Below are 13,290 nucleotides of genomic sequence, written 5' to 3'. Positions count from 1 at the left end.
ATTCTGTTGTTGATGTTTTAATTAATCTTGTAGTTCCCATAGAAAGTGTAAATAAATAATTAAAAAAAAAAAAAAAAAAAAAAACTTATGAAGAATGTGAGGCTCAAAAGTTAAGACACAAAACAGCAAGGATTAATAAATATCTCATACCTCTGAACACCATGCAAAGACTAGACAGACACCTATATCCCACACCCTCTTAATGCTGGACCCTTCCCGCATCCTCCAAGGACTACTGCATGAAGAAAAATGGCTTTTCACTTATTTCTTCAGAACCACTCTGTAGGGATGTAAATATTAACATTTTCTGAGGAAAAAACAGTCTCTCCAGTTATTTTAGCATACAGAACAAAGCTGACTATTAATATAATTTAAAGACTTTCAGAAGCTTCACAGTTACATTTAAATGATAATTTAGTATTACTTAAATACTGATTTCCCTCTCAGATGACAACTTTTACCTGTAGTAGCATTGTTGGCACTAACATGTATTAGACCACTGCCAAACAGGACAAGAATGAACCAGGAATCCATGCTGACCTAGAAAATAGACACATGAGATGAAGTCTTACATTATTATAATCAGGTCCAAATGACTCAAAATACAAAAGGTTATTTTGGGTAGCATCTTTCTTAGTTAGTACAATATGTACATAGGGTCTTCTGACAGCTTCACAGGCAGTTCAGCTATTCAGCTTCACAGGCAGTTCACAGAAGTTCAGCTATTGTCTTCATAGAAATAAAATTAAATTTAAATATCATATCTTTTAAATTATAACTCTCAAACTTTGTTGCATTTTAAAAACTGTTTTAAAAACTCTGGTTCCAGACTGCATCTTTAAGTATGAAAAATAGGCAGTCCTTAAATTTCCTAAGTTCATCTTCTCAGGACCTGTGTACAAAACTGATCTTAGGTTCTAGAGGAAGAACTGAGGACCAATTTATTTACAAGCCATGCCTTCCCATGTTGTATAGTCTAAACGTAAATCGCAGCTACTATCTGAGACAGAGAGGTCCTGTCTCCCCAAGAGGCACATGCAAATGCTGAGGTGAGGTATATGCTAGTAATTTATAGGACCCCAAGACATTTGCTGATACAATTTCACTGCCTAGCAGGGGATGGATTCAGTAGTGGCCTTCCCCAAGCAGAAAGGCCTTTGTGTTCTTTGTACGGTGTGATAATGAAGTCAATATTACATTATATCAGACATCTGTAACTCTTAAAGAACTGGATAGTGAAGATATATTGATCACTGACAGACTCCAGTTCAATTCCTACCTGATCATATTTCAAAGCTGGGAATGCACACAGTCATTTGCATGAGGATCAGGCAGCAAGTTGGAAGACTAGTGTATACGTGTGCTCAGTTTCTCAAGGTAAATCAACAGAAAATAGGTTGGCTTACAGAATTAGATGTTTAAAATACACTTTAAAAGAGAATAAGCTAATATTTGTACATTACAGTTAAGAAAAAAAACTTTCTAAGCTTAAGGACAATGCAAGCAATCATGAAAGTAAAAATGGAAGCTGACAAGAAAAATCAAGTATAAAAAGCTGATTGTAAACAATGGACAGGAACTTCTTAGCAAGGCAGTGATGTCGCACCTTCAATCCCAGCACTCCATAACAGAGGCAGGCAGATCTCTGAGTTTAAGGACAGTCTGGTCTACAGAGAAAGTTCCAAGGCAGCCAGGGGTACACAGAGAAACCTTGTCTCACTCTCTCCAGATTAAACTATAGGAAAATGTAATCTTGAATGTCTTAAGTCAACAAGATGCTTGCCTAGCAAGCATGAGAGCATGAATGCAATCTCTGCACTCATGAGAAAAAGCTGAGTGTGGTGGGACACACTTATAGTACCAGTGCTGGAGATGCGGAGACGGGCGGGTTTCTAAGTAGTCCAGTCTAGTCTAACTCAGAACATTAGAACACCATGAGGAATAGCCAAGCCTGTCCTCCACATACATGACCCCCCCCCCTACATCTCCACATCCACAATTCTCTCAGTTGGGGGTGGTGGCTCATACCTATAACCTCAGTGCTCAGGAAGCTAAGCCAGGAGGACTGTTGTGAGTCTGAGGCTAAGCTGGGTACACTGTGAGATCCTGTCTCAGAAAAGCAACAAAGAACTTCTTTCAATTTTTCTATATATCTAAAATTTTTTAATAATAGATGATTCATCAAGAAATGACCACAGAACCAGATCTTAGAAACCCAGGACACAGCATCTAATACTATTTCTTTTCAAGCCACAGTGAATAGGATCGTGTAGGGCTACTTACTGTTTCTGTTAAGTAAGAAAACCGTGAGACTGGGAGGTTGGGTGGAGGCGGATGGCTCAGCAGGTGAAGGAGCCTGCTGGCAATACTGACAAACTGAAATCCATCCTTGGGACTGACACTGCAGAATGAGAAACAGCCTTTAAGACCTGTCCTCTGCCCACTATACCAGTGCCAGGGCACACACTCACACATAAAATAAAACTTGAAAACAAAACTGGATGTGGTGCACACAACTTTAATTCCAGAGCTCTGGAGGCAGAGGCAGGNGGATCTCCAAGTCTAAGGCCAGCCTGGTCTATAGAACAAGATCTAGGACAGCTAAGGCCACACAAAGAAAACCCTGTCTTGAAAAACAAAACAAAACAAAACAAAACAAAACAAAACAAAAACTAACCAGGCCAACCAATCAACCAACCAACCAATACTCCCAAAACAAACAAACAAAAAAAAACAAAACAACAACTTGGAAACAGGAAGATTCTGGACAATCTCTTACTTGTATTATAAACTACTTTACAAAAGTAAAGTGCAGTTGTAAGAACAAATGCAAACAAAACAAGAGTATAAAGCAAAACAATGACCCTTCACCATGGTTAGTCTCATTTCCCAGGTGGGTTCTGGGAATCAGAACTCTGGACCTCACATTTGCAAAGCTTTATCTATTGAGCCATCTCCCCAGCTCCTCAATTATTTATTTAAAAATAAAAACAATCACAAAAACTTATCAATCATAAAGTGAGTACATAACAACAAAGCAGGAAAACTTTATGAGTCGTGAATCTGCTTATTTCTTTAATGTATCACACACAAAGGCATACACTGGGCTCTTTTCCTTGCTCCTTACTTATTAAAAAACATTTTTAACTTACTATTACATATACATTAGGCTGATCAATTATCAAAGTTCAACATTTAAACTATAAAGAACACTCAGATGCCACTAACGTGCATGAAAGCAATATGATAAAAGACTAAAAAAAATTTGAAGAAAAAAAAATCATAGCTGTTGTCTTGGTTTCTTTTCCTGTTATGACTAAACCACCATCACCACTACCCCTGAGGAAAGTAACTTAAGGCAAGGTTTATCCTGGCCAACAGGCTGAGATTATAGCCCATCAGAATGGGGAAGGCCCAGCAGCAGGAATCCCAGCAGCCGATCACACTGTACCCATAGCCGGGAAGCAAAGAGTGATGAATCCTTGTTCCTCAGGTCACTTTCCTTTTTCTTAAACACTCCAGGATCCTAGCCTAGGGGATGGTGCCACCCACAGCAGGCAGGGCTTCCCTCTCCAGTTAACCTAACCAAGATCATTCCTGACAGACATGACATAGGTCCATTTCCTAGTCTAGAGCTCATCACGTTGGTAATTGAGAAAACCCTGATACTGAACATTTTCTACATGTTCATAAAGTTCTAATTCAGCATAGCAGACCTGAGCTATTTTCCATGGATGTATGCGCAGGCTCTCTGTTCTCTATTAGGGATACAAAAAGTGGGCAATGTGCACTGGCTGTTAGATTTCTCACATCTCCCCTCCCATCTAAAAAGGCCAGGATACTCTAAACACTTCTTATACTTCTTCTCACCTAATCCCACCGATTCTGCTCTGCTGAGAGTGCAGAGTCGACCTTCCATAACTCACTCTAAGTATACTTTGCTGTTGGTAGTCTATCCCTCATTACAGAAACTGTAAATGTTAAATTGGACAGCCCCACAAGCAAGCAGGGAATAGTAGCCAGGACTTTGGGCAAGCTACAAGCACTCTATTACTGAGTTACAACTCTAGCCTAGAAATCTGAATGTTTAATCCATGGACAATCAATTATATATACTATACACATTTCAGGGCTAATTTATTTGAAAAAAATATCTCCTGCATTCAAAAGGAAGGAACGAACCACCACAGGCACAGTGAATACTTGCTAGAGAAAGCCAGACTTTGCTGGCTTCTGGCCAAAGAGCAATATTTCTTGCTCTCATATGTAATCTTTGCCAGTGGATACAAAGGTTGACAGCCATGACCTCTCACGTGAGGGAAAAGAGAGGGAGAAAGCAAACTGAGGCACAAGAGAACATGCCTATTATTTAGACGGCTGCGGACAACTGAGAACATCAGAGCCAAAGGGCTAATAGACTAAATTGCGTTGTGAGGTCTCTAAGAAGGTGATTTAAAAAAACCTTTCTCAGGTGCTAGAGAGATGGGCTACAAGTTAAGGGCGCTTGCTGCTCTTGCAGATGGTCTCAGTTTAGTTCCCGCCACCAACATGGTAGCTCACAATAGTCTATAACTCCAGTTTCAGGGGATCCAATGCCCTCTGGCCTCCGAGGGCAGCAGACACACATGACATACCTGTATAAATGCAGGCATATCATTCATAATCCACATATAAATGCAGGCAAATCACTGACACATAAAATATTTCAGACAGGTGCAACAACCCCAGGTACAATTCATAAGGAGTAAGAAGAACTCACATTATGACCATTGATGAACTAGGGATGAGAATAATGAAGGAAGCTGGGAGGTGGTAGCGCACGCCTTTAATCCCAGCACTCGGGAGGCAGAGGCAGGTGGATTTCTGAGTTCGAGGCCAGCCTGGTCTACAAAGTGAGTTCCAGGACAGCCAGGGCTACACAGAGAAACCCTGTCTCGAAAAACCTAAAAAAAAAAAAAAAAAACAAAAACAAATCATGAGGTTCTTGGTTAGACTGTTACTACCACCAAAAGAAAACAATTATATCCAGAGTTAAGTGTTTATATTTAGCATGTTCCCAATAAAATATTGTCAAAAGATAGGCATATACTCCCACTGGGAACATTTTATTTCTGTTAAATCTTTTATTTCTTTCTTGAGACAGGGTTTCTCTCTGCAGCCCTGGCTGTCCTGGAGCTCCATATGGAGTCTAGGCTGGTCTCAAACTCCGAGATCCTCCTACTTCTGCCTCCTGAGCATTGAGAATCAAAGGTGTGCAGTACCACGCTTGGCCTCTTGTCTTACCACTCTTTTTACTCTCATTTTGCAGATAAAGAAATTGGAAAGATAGGTTTTCAGTAGGTAGAATTCAGATTATGATTACCTGGCTCTTCCTCATGTACCTAATGAAGACACAGATAAATCTCTCCAACTAATTAATGATTCTATTTCTGTTTTACAGATTGTTTCATTGATGGAGTGGTGGGCCTTGAAAATATGATCAGATTAATCAAGGGCTGATGTTCAAACATTCTGCACTAAGTTCTGGTCTTGATTTTAAGTAAACTCACCTCTCTGATGGAGATGGAGTGGGAAAGATATGCTTTCAGATCCCAGTCTTGTTGAATATGTCTTCCAAGTGTGGGACAAATGGTAGCTGGGAGTCATTTCACACTGCTCTGGGCCATCTCCTGGAGCTGCTCAGATGACCTGACTAGAAGGAGGGACCAGCCACTTCAGGCAACTACTCACTTGCTCAGCAATGTTTATTATTGGAAACAATACATAGCTATACTCCTTGATTGCTTGCTTTGTGACTTTGTAATAGGCATTTATGTACTTTATCCTATTTAATTCTCATAATACTATGAGTTAGATACTATCTTTTTAGAGATTAAGGAATTTGTTCAAGGCTACACAGTAATAAATGTTTACTGGTATTTAAACGTTGGCTTTTCCAACTCTACAGCCCATTTTTTTCCTTTTAATTCACTAAATATTGGAGGATACGGAGATTAGATATAGATACTGTTAGCAGAGGCTTCATTTACCTGCAGTGAGGCACAAACTATCCTGAATTATTACCAGTCATAAAAAAGTAGCCAAAAGGCAATAAAATGAAGTGGGAAAAGTACAAACTACAGAAGCAATTTTCAGTGAAGATGATATAAAGCAAAACTTGGAAGAATACAAGTTAGCTAAGAGAACGGCCAGGCTGTCATTAAAACAAAGAGGTCTTCAAAGCTTAAAATAGCTTGTCTTGTACTATCAATGACAACAAGCTGAGGAGAGGCACAGGAATGTGTGCTGATTACAGAGGGTACCTGACAGACCACAGCAAGGATTACTCATGGATTAGGAGTTATTTGCAGAGCAATGGGGACTACTAGACAGTTGCACCAGAGAATAAGCCCTACCCTGGCACTGGTGATGAATCAGGAGATCTCAATCTCACTGAACTCCCCTCTCCTATATACTCTTACATCCCGAGACTGTGGAGTTGTGGCAGGATTATGTGCAGCAGGGACAGTGGGGAGTGGTGACGGGTATTTCAGGTCAATGTTTCAGAAGGAACAATAGCTGCTCAGATTTCAAAATGGCAATGGCCATGTCATGCTCAGAGGACACAGTTCCAACACAGGCATCAAGCAGGACCCCAATACAAACCTGGAAACAGCAGACAAGTGTCTGAGAGGATGAAGCAAGGGGATATAATGCGCATGAGACAAGATGGGGAAGCCATTATATCACCAAAGGGCTGTTGCCCATGGTAAAAAGATTTTTAAAATTTCCTCATAATAAAAAACTCTGATTTACTGGTGAATGCAACTATGAAATACCAATGGTTAGAGTGTAAGGAAACTGACAGAATAATCTGGAGTTTGGAACAGTTAACAGGATAGTGGCTCAACTGGCTGACTGAGGTGAGGGGAGTTACTGACCAAAGCTGTCAGAAGGAATTCAGCCAGTAAAGCAAGAGGAACAAGAGGAGGGGAGGACTAGCTCCTAAGACAGACTCCAGAGAGTAGACGAGTGTGGAGTTACTAAGATGTTGGGGTATGCAAGGCCCATGTGTTGGATTTAAGTGTATCACAATGTTGTAGGCAGAGGATGGCCAGGTTCTGGGGCACACAGAGGGGAGGTGATGGATGAGTTTACTTGTGAATGTACAGAATGTGCAGTACTATAGAACATGCTGTATCTGCCCAGGGCGATGGGAGAAGGGGCAGAGCAGCACACAGGCAATGACAGAGCAGCTGCCATGAAAGTCAGGCAAAAAGCCAAGGGAGGGACAAAGGCAGCTGATCAGGTGACAAATGCAGTAATGCACAAATCAGGCAAAAGACATCGAAAGAAGAAGTAGGTGGATGCAGAGCAGAGAGCTGACATTGCCTGAGAGGGTGGGCAGCTCTGGAGGGAGGTCTCTAACACCAACACTGCACCCTCTTTTCCTTCAGGCTTTGGCAACCACCATTGTACTTTCTGAGTTTGAGTTTTACCATTCTTTGGGGTCCTATAATATTTGACCTCTTGTATCTGGCCTTTTTCACTTAGTAAAACTCAGGGTATGTGCCTGAATTTCTATTTACATATTTGTGATTTTTCAGTCCTGGGGATTGAACCCAGGTCTATTTCCAGGCCCTCTAACTAAATCAGGGAGCTCCAGGCTCAGTGTGGATCACTGGCTCAAAAAAAAAAAAAAAAAAAAAATGGGGAAAACTGATTAAGGAAGATTGTATCCAACACTGACCTGTGTCGTCCTGCCACACTCTCCTTCCTTCCCAGTACACACACAACTAAATAAAAAGAAAGTCAGGCATGAAAGGTCAAATACTCTGAAATTCTGAGAGTAGTAAAATCCAGAATCAGAACAAACATGCAGTGTTGGTTGCTATAGACAGTGGGAAGAAGGAAGGAGTGTTCAGCTGAAGATGGAAGAGTTTTACATATGGATGTGACAGCTGCACAACAATGTGACTTATATGCAAAGCAATATTTTATTTATCTGTTTATTTGTTTTTTGTTGTGTTTTTCCTTTTTTTTTTTTTTTTTTTNACTTATATGCAAAGCAATATTTTATTTATCTGTTTATTTGTTTTTTTTTTTGTTTTTCTTTTTTTTTTTTTTTTTTTTGTTTTTCCTTTTTTTTTTTTTTTTTTTGAGACAGGATGTAATGGTTTGTGTAAGTTCGGCCCAGGGAGTGGCACTATTAGAAGGTGTGGCCTTGTTGGAGTAGATGTGTCCCTGTGGGCGGGGACTTTAAAATCCTCATCCTAGCTGCCTAGAAGCAAGTATTCTGCTAGCAGCGTTCAGATCAAGATGTAGAACTCTCAGTTCCTCCTGCACCATGCCTGCCTGGATGCTGCCATGCCCCTGTCTTGATGATAACAAACTGAACCTCTGAACCTGTAAGCCAGCCCCAATTAAATTATAAGAGTTGCCTTGGTCATGGTGTCTGTTCACAGCAGTAAAACCCTAAGACATAGGATTTCTCTATAAAGCCCTGGCAGACCTGGAACTGACAATGTAAACCAGGCTAGCCTGAATTTACAGAGCTTCAGCTTGAACCATCACACCTGGTATAAAACAACATTAAAACAAAACAAAACAAAACAAAACAGAGGAAACAGAAAAATTAAGACAAGTCATAAACAAGTAGAAATCTTAAAATTTCTAGCTAATAAAAGGTGGCTTTATTAGCTAGACACAGATACTTTAATAAAAAAGCATGGAAGGGCATAGTAGCAGAGCACTTGTCCTAGCATTCGTTAAGATCCTGGGTTAACCAAACTACCCACAAAACTTCAAACCCAAAATTTATCCTGTCTACAAGAATTGCAAGCATAGGGGATGGAGCAGAAACCAGGGGAATGGCCAGTCAATATCCAGTCCAACTTGAGACCCCTTCCATTGGCAAACACCAATCCCTAACACTACTAATGATACTATAATGCTTGCAGACAAGAGCATGTAGTCCTCTGAGAGGCTCCACCTAGCAGATGACTCAGACAGATACAGACACAGCCAAACAGTGGATGGAGCTTGGGGACTCTTATGGAAGAATAGGAGGAAGGATTGCAGGCCCCGAAGGGGATAGGAACGCCACAGGAAGACCAAGAGAATCGACTAACCTAGATCTTTGGGGGCTCTCAGGGTCTGAACCACCAACCAAAGAACATACACAGGCTGGACCTAGGCCTCCTGCTCATACGTAGCAGATCTGCAGCTTGGTCTTCATGTGGTTCCCAAATAACTGGAGCAGGGGCTACCCCAAGCTGTTTGCCAGTGTGTGGGGTGTTCCACTAGGTGGGTTACTCTGTCTGGTCTCCTCAGTGGGAGAGGAAGCGCCTAGCTGTGTAGAGTCTTGAAGTGCCAGGGTGGCGGGGATCCTCAAGGGGACCCCCACCTGCTCAGAGGAGAGGGGAGGGAAGATGAGGGAAGGATTGTGGGAGGGGGTGGGAGGGAGGGGCAGTGAATGGGATGTAAAGTGAATAAATAAATAAAAAAAATTAAATTAAATTAAAAAAAAATCCTAGGTTAAGCCAGGCTTTGTGGTGCACATCTTTAATCCCAGAACTCGGGAGGCAGATCTCTGAGTTTGAGGCCAGTCTGGTCTACAGAGTCAGTTCCAGGACAGCCAGGGATACACAAAGAAACCCAGTCTTGAACCCCATCACCCCCATTTAAAAGATCCTGGGGTTAGACCCAACACTGTAAAATGACAACAAATGAAGGTATCTGGAAGACAAGCACACGAAAAAAAAATGTGAGAATCACTAATCATCTGGGAAGTGCAAAATACCAGCATACTGTTAGAATGAAACAACAAATACACACAATGAAAACAGAAGGCAAAAATTAATATGAATGCAAAGTGGAAGCATCTAGATGTGGTATATGGAACAATTAATATTATCAATAATTTTAAGGTAAATGATTTGAAAACTTAAATGTAACACATAAGAAAGTTAATCACAATCAATTTGAATTTATCCAAAATACCCAAAGACGTTTTAAAAGGATATTTTAATCTAACATCTATAAATACATGGCTAATTATCAACTGTACTAGCTAGTTTTATGTCAACTTGATACAAGCTAGAGTCATTTTGGGAGAAAATGCCCCTATGATATTGGCTGGTGGGTAAGACTGTGGTCCATTTTCTTGATGACTGATGTGGGAGGGCCCAGTTCTCCCTGGGTGATACCACCCCTGGGCTGGTGGTCCTGTGTGTTATAAGAAAGTAGGCTGAGCAAGCCATGAGGAGCAAGCCAGTAAGCAGCACTCCTCCATCACCTCTCAGTCAGTTCCTGTCTCTAGGTTCCTGCCTTGACTTCCTTTAATGATGGGATGTGTAAAAGAAGTAAACCCTTTCCCCCCTCAAGTTGCTTTTGGTCATGGTGTTTTATCACAATAGAAAGCTAACTAAAATATCAACTGTAGTGGCTATTCCTGGTTGTCAACTTGACTATATTTGGAATGAACTACAATCCAGCATTGGAAGGCTCACCAGTGAACCTAATCTGGAGACTGGGAGATAGAAGTTTCTGACCTGGATCTTGGTATGGAGATCTTGAGACACAGTGNTGATTGAATCCAGAAGATTAAGACAGGGAGATCTCAGAGTCCAAGATCATCTGGGATTAAAGGTGTGGTGGCACACACCTTTAATCTGGGCTACACCTTCTGCTGGGGACCATATAAGGACATTGGAAGAAGGGAGTCTGGCTCTCGCTCTTTCGCCTTCTTGCGGTGTGGAACTCAGCAACTGCTAGATCCTTGGACTTCCATTCACAGCTACTACTGAACCATTGTTGGGATTTGGACTGCAGACTGTAAGTCATCAATAAATTCCTTTACTACATAAAGACTATCTGCAAGTTCTGTGACTCTAGAGAACCCTGACTAATACATCAACCTAACATAATCTAGCATAAGCTAAGAAAAAAGTACCAGGCTGAAGACTGCCTTTGCAGGTGCAGAGATCGGCCTTGCAGTTTGCAACAATGTCTGAACCAATCAGAGTCCTTGTGACTGGAGCAGCTGATCAAATTGCATATTCACTGTTGTACAGTATTGGAAATGGATCTGTCTTTGAAAAGATCAGCCCATCATTCTTGTACTGTTGGACATCACCCCCATGATGGGTGTTCTGGATGGTGTCCTGATGGAACTGCAAGACTGTGCCCTTCCCCTTCTGCACGATGTCATTGCAACAGACAAAGAAGAGATTGCCTTCAAAGACCTGGATGTGGCTGTCCTAGTGGGCTCCATACCACGAAGGGAAGGCATGGAGAGGAAGGATCTACTGAAAGCTGATGTGAAAATCTTCAAGTCCCAGGGCGCAGCCTTGGAGAAATATGCCAAGAAATCAGTTAAGGTCATTGTTGTGGGAAACCCAGCCAATACAAACTGCCTGACAGCCTCCAAGTCAGCGCCATCGATCCCCAAGGAGAACTTCAGTTGCCTGACTCGCTTGGACCACAACCGAGCGAAATCTCAAATTGCTCTTAAACTCGGTGTAACTGCTGATGATGTAAAGAATGTCATTATCTGGGGAAATCATTCATCAACCCAGTATCCAGATGTCAATCATGCCAAGGTGAAATTGCAAGGAAAGGAAGTTGGTGTGTATGAAGCCCTGAAAGACGACAGCTGGCTGAAGGGAGAGTTCATCATGACTGTGCAACAGTGTGGTGCTGCTGTCATCAAGGCTCGGAAGCTGTCCAGTGCAATGTCTGCTGCGAAAGCCATCGCAGACCACATCAGAGAGGGAGAGTTCGTGTGGATGGGTGTTATCTCTGATGGCAACTCCTATGGTGTCCCTGATGACCTGCTCTACTCATTCCCTGTTGTGATCAAGAATAAGACCTGGAAGTTTGTTGAAGGCCTCCCCATTAATAACTTCTCCCGTGAAAAGATGGACCTGATGGCAAAGGAGCTGACTGAGGAAAAGGAGACGGCTTTTGAATTTCTCTCCTCTGCGTGACTAGACAGTCATGTTGACATCAGCAGACAGTCAAAGGCTGAGGAATCAAAATGTCATCTTTGAGCCTAGTACCAAACAGTAATAATGCTACATTGAAATTGTGAATAGCAAAATATTTTAAATAGTGTGTGCTTTATGATTTGTGAAAGTCTATCATGTTGTTAGTACTGCGATCTAAATAAAAGTATATTCAAGTAAAAAAAAAAAAAAAGAAAAAAGTATCAGTCAGAAACTATCTATATGAGGTTGGTCAGTGGGCATATCTGTTAGGGACTACCTTAATTGAGTTAACTGATATGGGAAAGGGCCTTCCCATATGGGTAGAACCATTCCCTATGCACTGGATCTTGATCACTAAAAAGTAAAGAAATGAGTAGAGAACAAAGCAGGAAGAGAGCATGTATGTGCTCATTTCTTTCTGCTCTTGACTGCTGGTGATATGTCCAGCTATTTGAAATTCCTATCTAGACTGTCCCACAATGATAGTCTGTAACATGAAATTGTAACTCTTAAATTGCTTTTCTTCAGGGTATTTTGAGTTTGAGGACAGCCTGGTCTATATAGTGAATTCTAGAACAGAACAGCCAGGGCTACATAGAAAGCCCTCTCAAACTAACTAACTAACTAACTAACTAACTAACTAACTAACTAACTAATATAATAGAGACCCTCTCTCAAACTAACCAACCACCCACCCACCCAACTAAATATTTTATGTTTTTTGTACATGTGTTGTATGGTCTGTGTCTGGGTTTGTGTACATGAGTGGAATACCCATGGAGACCTGAGAAGGGTGCTGGATCTTCTAGAGCAGAAGTTGCAGGCAGCTGTGAGCTGTCTAATATTGGTACTGAGAATCAAACTTGGGTCCTCTCAAGGGCCACCTCTCAGGCTCCACATGTCAAAGTTTTGCAACTACTTTACTACTCAATTACGCCACACGTGCCTGACCAAAGATCCCTTCTAAATTCTATCCTGCCCCTGGTATCACTACTCCTGCAATAAACCCTGAAATAACAACTATTTCCAGTGTGAGCAGCAGCTACGACTTACCCCTGTCCTGTTTGTTTTCAGCAAGGGCTCACTATAGCCTAGGACAGCCTTGCACCCGGGTCCTCTGTCTCCTCAGTGCTGAGTGAGATTGTAGATGTGCCACCATCTCACCAGCAGACAAGCTTCTCTTTAAGAGTTCTGAGTGTATGTCTAGGTTACAGAAAGCTTTCATAAGAATTTCATAAATTCATTGTTTTTAATAGCTGAGTAGTACTCCATTGTGTAAATGTACCACAGTTTCTGTATCCATTCCTCTATTGAGGGACAT

General features: G+C 41.5%; 1 protein-coding gene and 1 pseudogene across 4 annotated transcripts in view; one reads left to right on the top strand and one right to left on the bottom strand.

Annotated features, from left to right (window-relative positions):
* The window catches only part of Ptpra (protein tyrosine phosphatase receptor type A), a 109,129-nt gene that overhangs the window by 52,331 nt on the left and 43,508 nt on the right, over positions 1-13,290 (bottom strand). For 2 of the 4 annotated variants that reach the window (XM_021192039.1, XM_029535993.1), the window contains exon 2: positions 462-540. In XM_021192039.1, coding sequence (XP_021047698.1) covers positions 462-534 — 73 coding nt within the window. In that variant the 5' untranslated portion in view covers positions 535-540. Of the gene's footprint in view, positions 1-461; positions 541-2,283; positions 2,402-13,290 lie in introns of those variants that run through there. The other 2 variants (XM_029535994.1, XM_029535991.1) reach the window with 2 other exon arrangements.
* On the top strand, positions 10,943-11,969 carry LOC110317554 (annotated as a pseudogene).

Source organism: Mus pahari, chromosome 3 (assembly GCF_900095145.1).
Source record: "Mus pahari chromosome 3, PAHARI_EIJ_v1.1, whole genome shotgun sequence".
Taxonomy (NCBI): Eukaryota; Metazoa; Chordata; class Mammalia; order Rodentia; family Muridae; genus Mus; species Mus pahari.
The sequence above is the reverse complement of the archived record's forward strand: the minus strand, read 5'-3'. Positions and strand labels throughout refer to the sequence as shown.